This window comes from Crotalus tigris, unplaced genomic scaffold (genome assembly GCF_016545835.1).
Source record: "Crotalus tigris isolate CLP2741 ecotype Arizona unplaced genomic scaffold, ASM1654583v1 scf7180000018563.1161478300:1536566, whole genome shotgun sequence".
NCBI classification, from domain to species: Eukaryota; Metazoa; Chordata; class Lepidosauria; order Squamata; family Viperidae; genus Crotalus; species Crotalus tigris.
The window spans coordinates 359,689-379,221 of NW_024097077.1; the positions used below are offsets into that span (position 1 = coordinate 359,689).

At 41.3% G+C, this 19,533-nt stretch overlaps 2 protein-coding genes across 2 annotated transcripts in view; one reads left to right on the forward strand and one right to left on the reverse strand.

Annotated features, from left to right (window-relative positions):
* Positions 1 to 598: 598 nt before the first annotated feature.
* On the reverse strand, positions 599 to 8,509 carry MRPS35 (mitochondrial ribosomal protein S35). Its single transcript, XM_039354569.1, has 8 exons — positions 8,348 to 8,509; positions 8,178 to 8,254; positions 7,099 to 7,266; positions 5,855 to 5,915; positions 4,843 to 4,982; positions 3,866 to 3,975; positions 3,494 to 3,563; positions 599 to 980 (listed from the first exon to the last, which is right to left on the reverse strand). The coding sequence occupies exons 1-8, from the start codon at positions 8,424 to 8,426 to the stop codon at positions 705 to 707; spliced, it is 981 nt and encodes a 326-aa protein (XP_039210503.1). The 5' UTR covers positions 8,427 to 8,509; the 3' UTR covers positions 599 to 704.
* Positions 8,510 to 16,226: 7,717 nt separating this feature from the next.
* Positions 16,227 to 19,533, forward strand: part of LOC120313054 (potassium voltage-gated channel subfamily KQT member 1-like) — a 137,394-nt gene continuing 134,087 nt past the window's right edge. Inside the window, exon 1 of the mRNA XM_039354558.1 lies at positions 16,227 to 17,183. Coding sequence (XP_039210492.1) covers positions 16,786 to 17,183 — 398 coding nt within the window. The 5' untranslated portion in view covers positions 16,227 to 16,785. The remainder of the gene's footprint in view (positions 17,184 to 19,533) is intronic.

The window sequence follows — 19,533 nt, forward strand, 5'->3', positions numbered from 1 at the left end:
GATAAAGGAATCAGTTTAACCATCTCTGCTTCTCTTTGCTGTGGGGAATAATGTATCTAGGAATACACAAGAAACTAGCTGATGAATGGAATCCTGGGGCATTCTTTTTATCGGCATGCTTTTTAAAGAGGCTATTCCAATCTCTTCTTGAATGTCTGCAAAATAATTTTTAACTTCTAGTGTTTTAGTTCGTTCTCCTTAGACCCCTTCTTTCCACCCTGATTTTGAGACACAATATTTTCCAGTTGGGTTTTGAAGGCCCGATATGAATTTAGTTCTTTCAAGATCAGCCAACAAAGGGAATCAATGAAGAGCAGGACAGGCAATAGATGGTTAAAGATGTTGGTGTATGATTAAAACAGGAACCGGTTCCCACAGTCATTCTTTCACTTCCCTTGACTTTTTTGCGCAAATTCTGGTATTTTTGCAAAGTGAATTTAGACAATTTCCAGGATGAACTGAATAAGCCACCCAGAGTAGATGGGTGGCAAAAATATTTAATAAATAATATACACAAATTTGAATTACAACTATGTTGTCGGTTGATTTTCTGGGTGAAATATATTGGGGAGCACGGAAAGAAGAGGAAAGATGATCATTTTCATTTGCAACCGGATAGTATTAAAAATTTTATTAGGACTATGTCCACCAGTATATATATATATATATATACATACAGCATCCCACAAAATAACTGCTTACATTTACAAGCCCTGGATATTTAACAGTCTCTTAACCGAGTTTTTATATTCCAAAAGATTCTTCTCTGTTTCGCCTTCATTTTTCAAGAGAACCATGGACTTTTTGTAATCCTGCATCACCTCAGAGGCAAGGAGTTCCTCTCTGCTAATTTCTTCACTTTTTTCAGCTGCTCTTATCTGAAGCAATGTCCTCAAAGCGTTTTTTTCAGAAGCGCTGTTCTCCCAGACATACTCCAGCATGTCCGCTTCTGTAATTTCTTTTTCCCATGGTTCTATTTTCTGAAAAACAAAACAGGACCAGTGAGTAAAAACCTGAAAGATCAGAAATACGGTCATGCAAATTCCAAAGAGTTAGGGTAGCGTCTTCCAAAGGGCCTGGTCCTCCTCCAAAGCTAAGCAGAAGTTCAATAAACCTGCTCTGAAAGTTGAGTGTCCTTCTCCATTTCGCAGGAATGGAAAGCCGTGTGTCCCCAACCTGTGTAATGTTCTAAATTTTGGTAGCGAGATTTTTTTTTTAAAAATCTTGACTAAATAGCCCACCCTTAGAAGGTCTCTTTCCATTGGGAAGTGCTGCAGAAAAAGGAGACCAAAGCATATTCAATGGCTTGTAGGATTTGAGTGAGATGTCTTTGCTGCTTAGCCTGTAATGAAAACACTACGAGTTGGGGGTAGTGATGGCAGTGCATTTCCATTTATTTTACTCATTTGGAACTCGTAAGCGTCTTCATAAGAGTCTCCAATGAGATTTAATTCCAGCACAACTAACAATGGCCCAAAGGCGCTTCAGTCCAGAACTGAAGAAGCTTCCTGGATGAGAAGCGAAACCTCTTCAAGAAGAAACAAAAAAAGCACCTTGGGGACAACCAGGACCTGGATAGATTTAAGAATCTCCACAGACGTACGTTAGAATAGAATCGAGTTGGAAGCTGTTTAAGAGGCATCCAAACCAATCTTCCACCTTCCCTTGAGAAAATGTGGCCTATCCCCTTGTTCTCACTTCCTCTGACGTTAACCTTTTGTAAACTTAAGACTTCCAAGCCTGCCAGATAATCTGCAGAGTAAACCAACTCCTGCAAATGTCTGCAAGACCTCCATGCATGCACGAACTGACCTTTGCCACTTGGTGGCAGTAAACGTTACGTTTTCAAGTTCAGGAATTTGACTCAAGCTTCAAGCCCTTTCAAAAGCCACAAAGGTGAATTATCGTGCAGTTTCCGTACAGCAGTGTTTCTCAACCTTGACAATTTTAAGGCATGTGGACTTCAACTCCCAGAATTCCACAGCCAGCATTGCTGGCTGTGGAATTCTGGGAGTTGAAGTCCACATGCCTTAAAATTGTCAAGGTTGAGAAACACTGCCGTACAGCATAGTGGTTTACGGTAGAACAGATAGACTTAAGCTAGCCTTGTGATAAATAAATGTTCATCTGGACAAAAATCTGCATTTGTCGGGGAAAAACCCACCTCTTCCCAGAGAGATTTACATTGCAGGTTTTTTTAAAAAAAAAAAATCTTGTGCTTTACTCTACCTAAATGAGTTTTAAGGCTAATCAATGATTTAAATGCCACCCTTTGTTTCTGTTCTACACTATCCAGGTAGGACAAATAATGACATTCTTAAGGATGAACATCTCAAAAAAAATCGGTGAATTAAGAGTTGCCCGAAGTTATAAAAATGTGGTTTCCATCTGAGGAATCGCCAGTGAAAAAGGGAAAGCAGTGTGTTGCAGAAGATCATTAATTTCTCATGAAATCAAAGACAATTACAACTGATGTGGCCATTAAGTATTCATGTGGAAGCTGAAAGGTAATAAAAGGTCAAGAGACTTGGGTATACTCAATACACACTACGCACTCACATATCATATACCCAAGTCTTCCATCACTAGGTAATACTAGAGCCAAGAGCACAGGTGGAATTGGTATCCACAACTGTTGAGCTTCCAGTGTAGAATCAGTGTCTGAATGCTGCAGAAAGGTAAGTAGACCTGCTAATGAGGAAAACTTCATTATCTAAGCTTTGAAAATGCTAAAACATTTAATTAGCACGGACCTCAGTAATCCAATCCACGGTTGCCAGAAGCACCGTTAAAGCAATTCCGGCATTTTACAGCATTGGTTATCACACTGCTTTCTAGATATTTGTGAATCCAGATCCCATAATGACAAGATCAGCAAAAACACGCAGGAGCAGAGATCTCTTTTCATGCAATGTTCAGGCACAGAATATGTGACGTGTTCCTCAAGAGTCCATTTTAGGATTCCCATTGGGCTCACAAGCCCCGCTTCCTAATTCTAATGGATCAATCTGATCTCTCAGAATGAAGTTAAACGCCTCTGCTTTCTGATCTGGGCACTTTAGAAAGATTAAAGAACGAAGAAACGCCACCAGAAGAAGAAATAATTAAAATACTAGACTGTGCGGAAATGGACAGACTTACTTTAAGGTTGAAAGGAAAAAAAAGAAACAGAACATTTTCAAACTTGGGACCTATTTTATCAGTGGTTAGAGAAAAGATTGAGGGATTAGGAATTTAATTTGTATTAGTGAATAAGATACTCAGACAACACGTTTTGTTGAATTATTATTGAATTCTGTTTAAAAAAATTAATAAAACTTTATATAAAATAAAAAGGATTAAAGCCATTTTGCTGTATCCAACTATTGCTATTTTATCTAGCCAAAAAGGAAACTACTCTGTAAAGCATGGGATTGTTGTGGCTTTCCCCCCATCAATATGTGGGAGCCGTTAAACTAGTGAGAGCTCTAACAATACAAGCAAACATTCTTACCCACGATTCATGGAACAAGACAGTTAGAAGGTACATGGCATAATCATAGTTTTGCTTCCTAAAGGGACATCTGAAAAACAAGAAAAATAGAATTATACCAAATCCCAGCATCTGCAACATTCATTCATGTTATATAGCATATGAATAACAAGGTTAGTTTGTTCACCAGCCTTAAAATAAAACTGAATCCAAAAACAGTAAACTGAAATCATATTTATACACTTAGAACTCCTAGGTTACAAACCATGAAAAATAATTTGGAATCACAGAATCTGGGGAAGCAGTTTTTAAATCCTAGGACAAGAGTTTAGCAGGGCGGCTGCACTGAGCATTGCCACTTTGGGCCAAGAGGATGTTCTCCCATTACATTACCTGTCCGTGGTGATAGTAACGGAATCCGTATCCCGACAGTATCGCTCCCCTACAAGTTTGATGAACTTCTTCCTTGCGTGGTCATCCAAGTTGAGACTTGAGAGTTTAACCTGAGAGGGAAAAAAAAATCAAGCGATTAGCAACTTTGATCGTAGGTCAAAAGAGTAATTGCACTGAAAAACATAAAATATCTCTTTCCAAATCAGTTAAGTCAGGGGTCTTCAAACATGGCCATTTTAAGACTTGCAGATTTCAACTCCCAGAATTCTGGGAGTTGAAGTCCACAAGTCTTAAAGTGGCCAAGTTTGAAGACCCCTGAGTTAAGTGTTAAACAGTCCCCCAGAGACAAACCTATTTGTGAAGAGATCAAGGGACCTCAAGGCTTGCCATTTCCACTTATTTCTTTGCTAATTGTAAATCTCAGCCTTTTCCTCAGAATCACCTTGTGCTCCCTTGTTTCTCCCCCCTCCTTCCACAACATGACCCTATGAGAGGGGTGGAGAACTTTGGCTCTTTTATGACTTGTGGACTTCAACTCCCAGAATTCCTGAGCCAGCCATAGACTAGACTAGACTAGACTAGACTAGACTAGAATAGATGGGATGGGATGGGATAGGATTACAGAATAGAATAGAATAGAATAGAATAGAATAGAATAGAATAGAATAGAATAGAATAGAATAGAATATAGAATAGAATAGAATAATATTAGAATAGAATAATATTAGAATAGAATAGAAAATAGAATACAATAGAATAATATTAGAATAGAATAGAATAGAATAGAAAATAGAATAGAAAATAGAATAGAATAGAAAATAGAATAGAATATTAGACTAGACTAGAAAATAGAATAGAATAGAATACTGGAATAGAAAATAGAATAGAATAATATAAGAATAGAATAGAACAGTGATGGTGAACCTTTTAGAGACCGAGTACCCAAACTGCAACCCAAAACCCACCCTTCAACTTACTTTTAAAGTCACCACTCTTGCTTTAGGATTGCGAAGGGAGGGCCCTGCTGACACATAGTCAGTGGTGCTGATTTCAATTGGGAAGTGCTGCAAACATTTCTCGTCACTATCCAGGGCAGAGGGCCACTCTGTGCAGAAGTCTGAAGCACCCAAGGTGGAAGGAAAGCACAGACATAATTTTAACAATGCTCACGATTGCACAGTCTGCATTCACTGATGCTAAGGTTACCCCCCCCCCCATAAACACTTATCAACATAAAAATTGGTTCAGGGGGTTATTAAAAAAACTGAAAAGGAAATAGATGTTCAGAGGACATTGTGTGAAATATACAAATATACACACACACACCTCCAAGGTACCTTCCAACTGTTTTTCTATATATACACACCCACATGCACAAATATAAATATAAATAAAGGAGAATATGTGTAGCTCAAGGTTGAACTGTGGGGTCCTTGGTGCTCTCGGAGCTTGGTGGTTTTCTTGCAGATGTTTCATTACCCAAACTAGGTTACATCATCAGTGACTGATGATGATAATAACAGTGATGATGTTACCTAGTTTGGGTGTGTATGCTCAGTCAGTCAGTCAGTCAGTCAGTCAGTCAGTCAGTCTGTCTGTCTGTCTGTCTGTCTGTCTGTCTATCTATCTATCTATCTATCTATCTATCTATCTATCTATCTACCAATCATCCATCTATCTATCCTATCTATCTAATCTCAATAGCAGCATCACCACATGGTAGACATCTTGATCCTGAGTTATACATGGCCTCCATTCTGAAAAAAAGCACTTCATAGTTCTATCCCCAAAGTCACTAATTTAAATAGAAGTGATTTGTTAAAGATTCCTTTTTCTGTCACATCCTTTGTCTAAAACCCATTATAACCCTAGAAGTACTGCATTTGATTTAACGTTAAGTCAGATCTTAAGAAGACCCAAAACAGCTAGCTCTTTCCCAGTGTCTCTGCTAAGCTTCATTGTTGAAAAAAAATGAAAATTAAGACTGACCTTTCAAAGCTGCACAGTGTTTCTTGATGGCAACTGGCGTCAGATGCAAGAAATTGGGAATCTGGAAGGAAGACGTCTCATTAAAATCAGCCTGTGAGCTGGCCATCGGAGGTGTGCAGGGGGTGGGGTCGGATCTATGCCTCCTTCAGGCTGCAGGCACAATCCCTACAACCATCCAGGAGACTCTGACTGCCCCACTGATTTTCTTCCCTCCTACAACCTATTCCGTTTATAAAACTGAAGTGGCCCAAGTGCGCATCTCTTTGCATAGTCTGGTTCCAGCTAGAGCAGTTTTTCTCAACTCCAGCCAATTTAATGTCTGTGGACTTCAGATCCTAGTGACTAGCAATCTCATTTTGTAGCACAGAACTTGAACCTTTTGCTTCTTAGGGGCTCAAGAGTCGAAAGACTGCAGCAGGATCCCTTTGGAGCAGTGTTTCTAACCTTGACCATTTTAAGGCATGTGGACTTCAACTCCCAGAATTCCACTGCTGGCTGTGGAATTCTGGGAGTTGAAGTCCACATGCCTTAAAATGGTCAAGGTTGAGAAACACTGCTTTGGAGCCACCTGAGAGAATCAAATGAGCAACCTCTAGCTTTCCTCTTGATCTGAAGCAACTCCCTTTGTTCCAGGTGCGGATCTACCCCACCTGGCTGTCAATTAATGTTTCAATGTCATGCCTGCACTTCGCAGAAATGTCTTTAGTCTACCCTGTTCTCCGTGGAAGTTTATTTATAAGGATTTATTAGGATTAGGTTCTATTTCTCTGACAAGAATTCTAGGATAGGGTAGTTGACTTGTTGCTCTGTTCCCAACAGGGATGAAGTTGACTGAATACAGCTGGCTCAAAGTGGCTGAGCTTCTGCTGCTCATTAGTCATTTAAAGCTGGGTCTTCAGATTAAACTCAGGCGATATGAAGCTTTTTTTTTTCAATATTTATTCAAGTACAACAAGCTCCTGTCACAAATCCTCCAAACAATCTGAAGGAACAAGTCTCCAGCTTTCCTCACCCAAGCAAAACTACCCAACATTCCAGATTATAGCCCAGAATGGATAAGTTCCTAAATCAGTGCTAATACTTACAACAAACCTGCAGTTATCTTAAGAGTCTCAAGAGAAGGGTATTTTTCGCATCATTATCTGAGTTTGTTCTAAGGACTTGTTCTCTCCGCCAAGGCCCCCAGTTATGCTTCCTAAAAGACTCGGGATCTGGATATTAACGTCGTCAGCCCCGAATCTCACCTTCAAAAGCTCCAAGTTGCCTTCCTTTGCAGGGGCCACCCCTCCTCTGACTGGGTAGCCCATCCGAATTGGAAGGGGCACAGCAGACGGTTTAAAAGATGCTGCGGTTGGATAGACGCTTGTCCAGTCCTGGTCAGGGTCCATCTTCTCAGACCTTTGACTGTTGCCCTGAGGGACGTTGAAGGAGAAAAATCTCAGCATAAGGCACCGATTGCAATATCTGCCCCACCTACTTGCATATGCACCAACCATGATTCTTTTTATTTGTACTTTGAACGCGGTCTTCTCTTTTCCAGAGGATGATTTGAACTACAACAATTTAATTTTGTGATATAGAATAGACTAGAATAGAATGATTGTAGAATAGAATAGAATAGAATAGAATAGATTGTAGAATAGAATAGATAATAGAATAGATAATAGGACAATAGAATAGATTGTAGAATAGAATAGAGCAGTGTTTCTCAACCTTGACCATTTTAAGGCATGTGGACTTCAACTCCCAGAATTCCACAGCCAGCAATGCTGGCTGTGGAATTCTGGGAGTTGAAGTCCACATGCCTTAAAATGGTCAAGGTTGAGAAACACTGGAATAGATAATAGAATAGATAATAGAATAGAATAGATTGTAGAATAGAATAAAACAGAAAATAGAATAGATTGTAGAATAGAATAGATAATAGAATAGATAATAGAATAGGATAATAGAATAGAATAGATAATAGAATAGATTGTAGAATAGAATAGAATAGAATAGATTGTAGAATGGAATGGAATAGAATAGAAATACAGTTGGAAGGGACCTTGTAGGTCATCTAGTCCAGCCTCCTGCTCGAATTAGTGTATATTCTTCACATTTGCCATATACTCTTTTTAATAACATTATTTGCTGCTCTGAGCATCCTGCATTAAGTTATGAATATTTCCCATATATGCATTTTTCACACCATTCATCAATTATCCTTTGGCTCCCCAACCACCTGTCAGGCCACTTTTTAAAGCCAGGGGGGGTGAGCGAGGACCAGAACAGCCAGCCCCGCCCCTTTGCGACGTGAGGACACCCTCCCTCCGCAACTTACGTAGATCAGCTCCTTCTGGGCTCTGCGTTCAGCCGGGCTCTCTTTCGGGCCGCCCCTCCTCTGCGGCTGCGCGGAGCCTGAAAGACAAAGGGAGGATGGGGCAAACTGGGCTCCCTTCCGCGACACCCGGGAGAGAAGCGGGGAGCTCGCTCGCTCGCCTCTCGGCCTACCTCCTCCAAGAGTCGCGTATCCGGCAGGGCTCGCTTGCCGCCGCCACAGCGCCGGGCATCTCCGCCAGGCCAGCGCCATCTTTGCCCGGCGCAGCGGGTGATGACGTCATCGCGGCGCCCGCGCAGGGAGATGGCCCGTGGCGTCACCTACTACGCCTGCGCAGAGGCCTCGACGGGGAGGATAGTGTCCTCTGCAGGCATTCTGGGAATTGAAGTCCACGTGCCATCCAGCGGCCTAGGTTGACGAGCGCTGCTCTTGCCGTAATCCAGTGGCCGTTGCGGGCATCGCACTGAAGGAGAGCAGGCACATGCCCACCAGGGCCGCCGAGAGTTCCTGCCCGGAGATCAATCAATCAGAATAGAGCTGGAAGGGACCTTGGAGGTCTTCTAGTCCAGCCCCCTGCTCAAGCAAGAGAACCTATCCCAGGGGTAGGCAACCTTGGCTCTTTTATGACTCGTGGACTTCAACTCCCAGAATTCCTGAGCCAGCTGTGCTGGCTCAGGAATTCTGGGAGTTGAAGTCCACGAGTCATAAAAGAGCCAAGGTTGCCTACCCCTGACCTATCCCATTTCAGACAAGTGGCTATCCACAAAATACTCATAAATCACCCTTTTACAAATATTTATGAATGAATACATTCATGTTGTGAAGTATTTGTAAAATATTCATTCATTTTATGAGTATTTTCATAAACAAATCACACTTTTACGAATGCATTAAAAAAATTCACGAAAGAGTGGTTTCGAAGAAGGGTTGCAATGAGAGCAGAGCAAAGAGCCGTGCGTGGAATTGCCAGGCCATTATTTCAGGGAGCAGAAGGTACCTGGAGGGTCAAAGGAGACCTTGCTTTCAAACAAGGGTGTGTATTTTGCAAAATGGGTGACCTTAGATAACCTTGGAAAGTAATGCTCACAGCCTAGCCGAACTCGGAATATTTTGCATGCACAATTCAGGCCTTGAGCTCAAGGCCAATTGGCTGAATTCCCTTTTCGTTTTCAAATTCCGTTTAGTTTTGTGAAAGAGAAGAAGCCCAACCATTTCTCCGAACTTCAACTCTGTGTCCTGTTCTGTGGCTTGTAACACACTTCGACTGCTGCTGTTGCTGCTGCAACCAGCACAGCGGAGGTTGGGAGGCAGCTTGCAAGAGCTCTGCAAATCCTCTGCAGAGCACAACTCCACCGGGCAGAAGCAGAGCGCAATCTCCGCTGTTGGCTTCCTTTCTTGCAGCAGTTTAGAATCAAGCGGGCGACCTGGAGAAGGCAGGCAGACTTCTGGATGGGCGCCCTGCAAGCTGGAGGGAAGGTTGAAAAAAATAGAGTGTCTCCATCTTCTCTCCTGAAAACAGCAGGGTCCAAAGAGACCTTCCTTTTTCAAATATTTATGAGGAAATGAAGACAAATGGTACGTTGTATTTCTGCGAAACAAAGGTACAAAAAAGGATGTGCGTTCACGCCTGCGCACGCATCACACTACTATTCCATTTGGGATAAGCAAGGATGCAAAGTGATGGAAGAGAAGCCAGAATATGCCCGCCACCAATTATGCATCCTTTGCACCCAAAAGCACACTCCCATTCTGTCCCTATCCATGCACTTCCAAAGTCACCGGAAACATTCCTAACGCACTTATCTATAACCCCATTAAACAATTTGGGGAAGCCACCCGCTCTTGCTTTACTGCCCCCTCAAGGCTGAGCTATCTGTGAAATGTTCCATTTACAAGACTTCTGACCGGGCCAAAAAACAGCGGCTACATGTTACAACATCCAAAAATTCTGTGCATCAATTCACTTAATCCAGTGGTTCTCAACCTGTGGGTCGGGACCCCATTTGGGGTCGACCGACCATTTCACGGGGGTTGCCAAACAACGCAGTCCGCCATTTTTTCCCCCCTTTTCCTTAGCTGTGCTCCTCCCTTTGATTCTATTGGCTTTTGAAAGCCAATAGAATAGACTCTCTCGAATAGAGTCTAATTCTATTGGCTTTCAAAAGCCAATAGGAATTGTCCAGGCTGTCTCTGCCCTGCTGAGCCCGCCAAAAGTCCCATTCTGCAAACGGTGCTGCACCAGTTGAGTAGTCCTCGACTTACGACCGGTTGAGTAGTCCTCGACTTACGACCGGTTGGGGGTCGTGGCATTAAAAAGGTTGAGAACCACTGACTTAATCAGACATTTTCCCTAAATCAACAGACATAACAACAAGCTTTTATGACAATTCTACAGTGTCCTGGCCCGGGTCATGTGATCCCGTTTTGTGACCTACTGATGGGCAAAATCAATGGGGAAGCTAGATCCACTTAACAACCGTGTTATAGACTTCTGTAGTGATTCACTTAAAAACAGTAGCAGGGAAGGTCATAAAAATGGGACAAAATTTGCATAACAATCGTCTCGCTTAGCAACAGAAATGTTGAGTTCAATTGTCGTAAATTGACAACCTGTAGTCTTCTCCTAACAACACGTTGCTTAGTGACTGTTTGACGTTACAGTGCATTTCCTCAAAAGTATTTTCAACCCAGGTCCACAATTCGGCGCCCGCACCCACAGCCACGTGAGCACATTTTGAGCTTTTAGCCACCAGTTTGTTTTTACAGCTGGTTGTAGAGTTCTGCAGCCATGTGGCATGATTTATTATGTTTTTTGCCTTTTTAGTTTCTAGGATTGCATTAACCAGCTTAAGAAAGGATTGCTAATTGAAAGTGACAGGCTAACCTAAGGTTGCCCACATTTCTTGGACCCAGAGATACATTCAATGTATTAACACAGAGATGAACAAAAGAAAACTGAATGCAGGTAGTATAAATTTGTCACAAGTAGCTCTTGTTTAATAACCTCAACCGGGACCAGCAAAGCAGTTGCTATGTGATATCACAACTGTGCTTATGATTTTACTTCAGCTTTCCTTTGATTTTCAGACCTATGAAATGTGAGGAATGATTATTTTTATTTTTTCCATACCATTGTAACTGCAAATGGTCACTATAGTTGCTACACCAGGATTAGCTCTACCTATCAAAGAGTATTTTTATGGGCGCAAGGACCTGTGTCCACCTGTCCAGTCTCGCCCATTTTTCAGATGCTTTATGAATTGTAGTGAAGAGTGCTAATCCACCGCATCTGTAAAAGACCGGCAGGGTGTAACTTTCTTAAAAAGGCAATTTTGGATTCCTTTTTTATGGATCTGCTTTTGTTCTGCACCACTTTGGGAAGTTCTATTCTGCAGGATGATTTATCAGTCTTTTAGAGGAATAAATAATAAATACGCTTCCTTTAATTGGAGTGTGAGATACTTGTAGTAGGAGATTTTTAAAAAGAAAGCAGCTGTTGAATAGGCTTGTTTTTTAAAAAAAGCTCCCTTTTCTTTCCATTTCCTTGTATAATTCATGATGAGAGTTTACAACCTTCGTATCATCAAAGGTTATGGGGGAGCAGGGTGTATGTGTGTGTGTCTTTTTTTCCAGCACATTAATAATGATTGAAACTAACCTGCCCAGGCCATACAAGGGCACTCAGTATAATTGATTGTGGAATCAGGTAACAGTCCCAGGCCAGCATACAAGAATTTATATTGTCTTGTGGTTCGAAACCTTTCCTACGATTGACACTTGATAGCTCTTCAATAAGAACACACCTAATACTGCAACCAGTGATTCTTATCTTCTTTTATCAGGTTCAACAAGGAACAAGTGTACGGTGTCTTCGGTACACCAATTTAGGTACGTGTCTACTCACTTCTTTTGCGACTGATGAAATACAGTATTATGTAGAAGTAAGGAGAAATTTCTTGACAGGGAGAATAATTCAACAATGGAATGGCTTGCCTCTAGAAGTTGTGGGAGCTCCATCCCTGAAGGTTAGAATAGAGTAGAGTAGAGTAATGTAGAGTGTAGAATAGAATAGAATAGAATAGAATAGAATAGAATAGAATAGAATAGAATAGAACACAATAGAGTAGAATAGAACAGAACACAATAGAGTAGAATAGAATAGAGCACAATAGAATAGAGCAGAATAGAATAGAGTAGAATAGAATAGAACAGAACACAATAGAGTAGAATAGAATAGAACAATAGAATAGAGCAGAATAGAATAGAACACAATAGAATAAAATAGAACACAATAGAATAAAGTAGAGTAGAATAGAACAGAACACAATAGAGTAGAATAGAACACAATAGAATAGAGCAGAATAGAATAGAACACAATAGAATAAAGTAAAGCAGAGCAGAACAGAACAGAACAGAATAGAATAGAATAGAATAGAATAGAATAGAATAGAACACAATAGAATAGAAAGGGACCTTGGAGGTCTTCTAGTCCAGGGGTCCCCAACCCCTAGTCCATGGACCAGCACCAGTCCGCAGCATGTCAGCAAACGGGCCGCACAAATAAGCACAGCTCCATCCTTGGGATGCAGGCAGTATTCAAAACCACACACCGTCTGGTCCACAGAAAAACCTTTCTCTATGGCATCAGTCCCTGGTGCCCAAAAGGTTGGGGAGCTCTGTTCTAGTCCAACCCGCTGCTCAGGCAGGAAACCCTATACCATTTCAGGCAACCGATTGTCCAATTTGACTGGGATAGTACAGGGCTCCTGCCTTGAGCAGGGGGCTGGTCTAGAAGATCTCCAATGACCCTTCCAGTCGTGTTTTTTTATATATATATTCTACGGACAGGAGGGGACTTAGGAATCCTCATGCTTGTAACATTTGTCTTCTCTGTAGGACAGAAAAGAATTCTGCATTTTCAAGATCAATTTGATTTTACCACTTACGAATTCTCTTTGTTCTAACCTCATAAGCAGTGCCACATATAAACAACTATTTCATCCGTCGTGCTTTGAAAATCCAAAATGCTGTAGTCTCCATAGTCAACTAAATTCTAACCATTAAAATCTTAGGAAGGCGGTTCCATTTATCCTTTCAGTTTGAAGCAGATGTGGTCTGAAATGGAAAATTAGGCTTCAGTAGCTAAAACCCTTTAGGTCCCAGAAAACCAGGGTGTCCCACACACCAGAAAACAAATGTCCTTGAAAACACAGAGTTGCCAACATTTTAGGAAAGAAAATACAAAGATTTTTTTTTTTTTTTTTAGTTTTCTACCCTAGGGCAGAGAGAAAGAGAAGGGAATCAGGAAATATGTTGCGAGCAAATATGCACAGCTAGTCTATGACAAAAATATTCCCACTTACGCTTGTAAATTTGTGTTCTTATTCTCAGCGCAGAGGCTCCAGAACAGATGTTTCCCTCATTGTAAGCGGTGGCTGAAGTTCAGGCACAAAACTTGTCAAAGTTCTGCTTAAGTTTCAGTAGCTCTCTTAGTTCTCTGCACTTCCCCAGATGGGATAGTAATAGTAATAGTAGTAAAGTTGGAAGGGACCTTGGAGGTCATCTAGTCCAACCCCCTGCTCAGGCAGGAAACCCTACACCATTTTGGACAAATGGCTGTCCAGTCTCTTCTTAAAAACTTCCAGTGTTGGAGCATTCACAGCTTCTGGAAGCAGGCTGTTCCACTGATTAATTGTTCTCACTGTCGGAAAGTTTCTCCTTAGTTCCAGGTTGCTTCTCTCCTTGATTAGTTTCATCCAGGCTTGGCAAGCGCCACATCTGTCTTCAGCGGAGGTAAGAAGATGCTATCATGTCCACTTGTTCTGAACTTGCTGGATCAAAAGAGGTGCTAGCAGGAACTCAAGAGATAAAACCCCATTAGACTGGACAAGTGCCCAGTTGGTTTTGAGCCAAACCAACTCCAGCAAGAGAAACGGAGGGGAGGACCTGTGGATGTCTGAGGGTGGGACTCTCTCAGCCGGAGGACAAAGCCATAGTCTTGGGTGAGACCAGATGGAGCAGAGAGAAAATAGCAACATGCAACAGGAGAAGGTATTCCTAGTTCCCAGGTGGTTGGGGCTTTGTCTAGGTTGATATCTGAAGGGTGAATTTGCAGAAGCTTTTCCTATGAGAAAACCCACTGCTCGTAAAATAATGTTGATGAAAATTGGTTTTGGAATAAAGGGAGCCTGGTTGCTCCCTTATCAATTCATCCTCCGGAAGAAATAAATTTTAAGTCAGGGATAAAAAAAATAACTGCTCTTGGGCTCTTCCCTGCAGTGGAAATCTTGACTTACACACAGAACTGGATGTATTTAGTGGGCGCCGTGAGAATGCGTGACAAAAAAAAGGGTAAGTGGAGTGGCAAGGGGGAACAGTCCGAAACTTCTAAAAATATTTCTGTTCAATGCAGAACAATATCTGGAAGTTGGCATGTTTTGACAAGGGATTCCAGTTTGAAATGTTGTCTTGAAATCGTCCCATTTACGAAAGGAGAGATTGTGAAATTTAATTCAAAATTATTCACTCTGGGAAAGATTGGATAGATCGTAGTTGAGGCGCCAGTTTTAGTTGTGTTTTGAGATAAACCGTATATTTTGTCATACTACAGTTAAATATTAATGGATGGGAATATATAAGGCAAAATAATTTTCCAAAGAAAGGGAAAAAAATATGCCTTATGGCTTTGGGGACAGGTGAATAACACTGGGGAAGATGTTTGATATCTAAGTTTTTACCAATCTGTGAAAGATTAATAGGCCATATTGAATCGGTGGATGTGGGGAAATATTTCCTACCCTAATTGAATTGGATATCGAAAAAATCCCACTAACAAAATGACTTGCAAGTCATCAGAAGCTGCTGTCAAATCATAGCATATCGATGATGACAATTGTTTTATAAACTGAGAGAAAAAGTGTATATCTTTGCAGTAATTAAAACAGGGAGCACATGCCCAGAAATATCTTATATATTTTCAAGGATGCCATTATATTTATATAAATATTTCAAATATTAGACACTTTTAAATTAAATTGCGAATTAAATTGTGGTTTAATTTTTTTGTATAACTTTGACTAGGTGAATCTGAGCAGCCTGCGTTCATATGAAATGTAAAGTGAATAGTTAACATCACTGAAAGATGTCTGGCTTGCTTTTTAAATTTTAAGGTTGTTTCCAGGTTAGCTTGCAGCAATGCCAACTATATCACTAAAAGGACACTGAGAAGGAACAGCTGTTTTCAGGTCTGAATGCCCGTTTGCTGCGTTAAATTTATATTTTAACCTGTCCACTTAAGCATCTGGGTGGTCTAACAAGGAAATATGTAGAACATGATCTCTGAACCTTTTGGTCCATTTGGAATTAAATCTTATTGGATGTCTATTTTAATTATTTGTTGAGCCACTCTAGGCGTTGAGGAATATCTTAGTTATGAAAGCTTGGTAGATAATGGATGGGAATATATACATCATGTCTATTTTCCAAAGCACCAGAAGGCAAAATAAGAAACCATGGATGGAAACTAAATCAAAGAGAGAACCAACCTAAAACTTAGGAGAAATTTCCTAATGGTGAGAACAACTAACCAATGGAACAGCCTGCCTTCAGAAGCTGTGGGTGCTCCATCACTGGAGGGTTTTAAGAAGAGGCTAGAAATGATATAGGTTCTCCTGCTTGAGCAGGGGGCTGGACTAGAAGACCTCCAAGGTCCCTTCCAGCTCTATTCTATTCTGTTCTGTTCTGTTCTATTCTGTAATTCTATTCTATTCTCTCTTCTCTTCTCTCATCTCTATATTCTATTCTATTCTATTCTATTCTATTCTATTCTATTCTATTCTATTCTATTCTATTCTATCTTGACTTTGATCCACTGGTGGACATTTCTGTGGAAACTGGTCCTTCGTAAACAAAATGCCACCCAAGCAGTCCTCAACCCATGACCACAATAGACTGGGCAGCCACTTCTCTGAAACAGTACAGGTTCTCCTGCTTGAGCAGGGGGCTGGACTAGAAGACCTCCAAGGTCCCTTCCAGCTCTATTCTATTCTGTTCTGTTCTGTTCTATTCTGTAATTCTATTCTATTCTCTCTTCTCTTCTCTCATCTCTATATTCTATTCTATTCTATTCTATTCTATTCTATTCTATTCTATTCTATTCTATTCTATCTTGACTTTGATCCACTGGTGGACATTTCTGTGGAAACTGGTCCTTCGTAAACAAAATGCCACCCAAGCAGTCCTCAACCCATGACCACAATAGACTGGGCAGCCACTTCTCTGAAACAGTACAGGTTCTCCTGCTTGAGCAGGGGGCTGGACTAGAAGACCTCCAAGGTCCCTTTTAACTTGGTTATTCTATTATATTGTAAATTGTTTTTGGCAGCTGGGCATGAACGCTTCTCCCTTTTTGAAACCACCCATCTATTTGTCTCACCTTCCAGTATCTAAATCTCATGCTTTACTTTCAGCCTCCTGACAACAGATTTAAGGGCGCTGTGGAAGAATTTGACAAGAATGCTGGGTTGGGATCCCCAAGGAGCAGCCAGGTTTTGCCCTGCTTCTGGCTGTCTTAAAGGTTGATCAAGGGGACGAGCCTTGACCTGACTGCGGAATGTCCTATGCTAATGGTGAAACGGGTGGACACCCCCGGTGCCCCTTGTCCACGAGTGCCAGTCCTCAGGTGGGGAAACTCAATGGCCCCCAAAAGGCCACAAATTGGCTAGAATCGCAGACAGACTTGAACAATATGGAATATTCTCCTGTGGCTCCTGATCCAGATTCACTGGTGACCAATGGATCAAAGATTCTTCCAGGTCCTGGAGAGGACAATTCAGCGGATTCTGCTTTCCAGATCCATAGTGAATCTAGAGGACGCAACGAGGCTCAACAAGCCTACACTCCCAAACGCTTTTACGGGCGACGTTTAGCAAAAACGAGCATGCAAGGAAATGTGTACAATTTCCTGGAAAGGCCGACGGGATGGAAATGTTTCATTTACCATTTCACAGTGTAAGTACCCAGTTTTTAGTTTCTTACGAATGTTTAATCTTGTAAACATTTTCTAAATTGCAACAGTCAGAACAACCCCATGCTCAGGAAATCCTATACCATTTCTGACAAATGGCTGTCCAGTCTTTTCTTAAAAGCTTCCAGTGTTGGAGCATTCACCACTTCTGGAGGCGGGTTGTTCCACTGGTTAATTGTTCTCACTGTCAGGAAGTTTCTCCTTAGTTCCAGGTTGCTTCTCTTCTTGGTTAGTTTCCATCCATTGCTTCTTGTCCTGCCTTCAGGTGCTTTGGAGAATAGCTTGACTCCCTCTTCTTTGGGGCAACCCCTGAGATACTGGAATGCTGCTATCATGTCCCCCCTCGTCCTTCTCTTCGTTAAACTAGACACACCCAATTCCAGCAACTGTTCCTTGTATGTTTTAGCCTCCAGTCCCCTGATCCTCTTCGTTGCTCTTCTCTGCACTCTTTCTAGAGTCTCAACCTCTTTTTTACATCGTGGTGCCCAAAACTGGATGCAGTATTCCAAGTGTGGCCTTACCAAGGCCTTGTAAAGTGGTATTAACACTTGTCGTGATCTTGATTCTATCTGTCTGTTAATTCAGCCTAGTGCTGTGTTGGCTTTTTTGGCAGCTGCAGCACACGGCTGGCTCCTGTTTAAGGGATTATCCACTAGGACTCTGAGTTCCCTCCCACAGTTGCTACTATTGAGCCAGGTACCACCTCCTACACCGTACCTGGGCACTTGGTTTTTCTTGCCTAAATGTAGAACCTACATTTTTGTCTCATCTCAGTTGCCCAAGCATTGTACGCCTCTTCAAGCTACACAAGTTGAAAGATGTGTCTAAGAACGAGACCAGTAGACTTTTCTTTTCCTTCCTGTCTCTCAAAACAATGGCGCCTGAACAAGGACGGAGATAAGTGGCTTTATCTGCAATAGGTCCCAAATAATGAGCGCGAGCAAGCAGGCTTTTAGGAGGTCAGGTGTTGCATTCCTGGGCCAGTTTCCAAAACGTCCATCCATCACCAATGGACCACGTTAAGCAGAGGCAGCCGTGTCAGGGACACTGTGGATTCAAAGTTTCTTAAATATATTTGTTTTTCCTCTTTCATCGCCACCCAGTTTTCTCACAATGGTAGGATCGAGACACGGATCTTTCTGTGATTATATTGCCAAGGATTACCCCTTCATAGGTGGGTCTTCCTTCCCTTGTATGTGAAGAGGTCTATAGGAGATATATATCTATATCTATATGTTTTCTGAGGTTTTCGCGGGTGTTTGTATGTAGGACTTTGGTTATTCAGGTTTTCTCCTGCGTAAAATTGGAAGTGTCTTGGCGACGTTTCAACGAAGTCCCATTCGTCATCTTCAGGCTGGTGTTTTCAGCTTTGTGCTTGCTCCTCAAAGCACGAAGCTGAAAACACCAGCCTGAAGATGACGAATGGGACTTCGTCGAAACGTCGCCAAGACACTTCCAATTTTACGCGGGAGAAAACCTGAATAACCAAAGACATATATCTATAGATAGATAGATAGATAGAGAGAGAGGGATAGGGATAGATAGATAGATAGATAGATAGATAGATAGATAGATAGATAGATAGATAGATAGATAGATATGTGTGTGTATATATATATATGTATACATATATATATATATATGTGTGTGTGTGTATACGTATGTACATAACACACACACAGAGAGAGACATATATATTCACAAAGCTAATCCAACTGATTTATTTGATACTACTATCTCTCATTGTAGTCAAATAGGATATGGCTAATCAGATGTAAATCAATTCATTGTGGGATTTTCAAATGAAAATGTGTCGTGCAGGAGAACTCCAAACTAAATGGAAGGATCATGGTAGGAAAAAAGAAGTCAAGACATGGGATGGAACCTCTTTGCCATGGCAACTCTAATGATTTCCCTCACAGTTGCTCTTGTGCACCATTGAATGCCTTCATGTCTTAAAATATCCTTTAAGGAAGCAAGCAGGATCAAATATCTCACCCACTTTCCTAGCTGGTCAATTATTCAAAACGGTTTTTTTTCTCAGAAGTCCACAAAAGGGAGTTTACATTCCTGGCCTCCCTTTTTATTTTGTGTTTGGATGTATGTGTATAGATAAGGAGGCCAACAATTTGCATTGGTTCGTTCAAAATTCAGTTATTTTATCCATCGGAGTTTGAATCAAAATACAACAACATTGCATTTAGGGAAATAAAGTATTTTTTTTGTCGTTTTTAGTAAAAAAAAAACACCATATCTGTAGTGCTGTGCCCTTGCCTCTCCCAAAATAGATGTTCCTGTTATGGTCGGAGGTATTTTCCACATCATAGTTCCAAA

Bases quoted from the DNA above. Each gene is read 5' to 3' on its own strand.
- MRPS35 (XM_039354569.1), bottom strand. From the start codon at position 8,426: ATGGCGCTGGCCTGGCGGAGATGCCCGGCGCTGTGGCGGCGGCAAGCG. The intron at 7,267-8,177 runs GTAAGTTGCGGA...AACGTCCCTCAG, and splicing joins CCCAGAAGGAGCTGATCTAC to GGCAACAGTCAAAGGTCTGA. The intron at 3,976-4,842 runs GTAAGTTGAAGG...TTTCCCTCTCAG, and splicing joins CAAGAGTGGTGACTTTAAAA to GTTAAACTCTCAAGTCTCAA.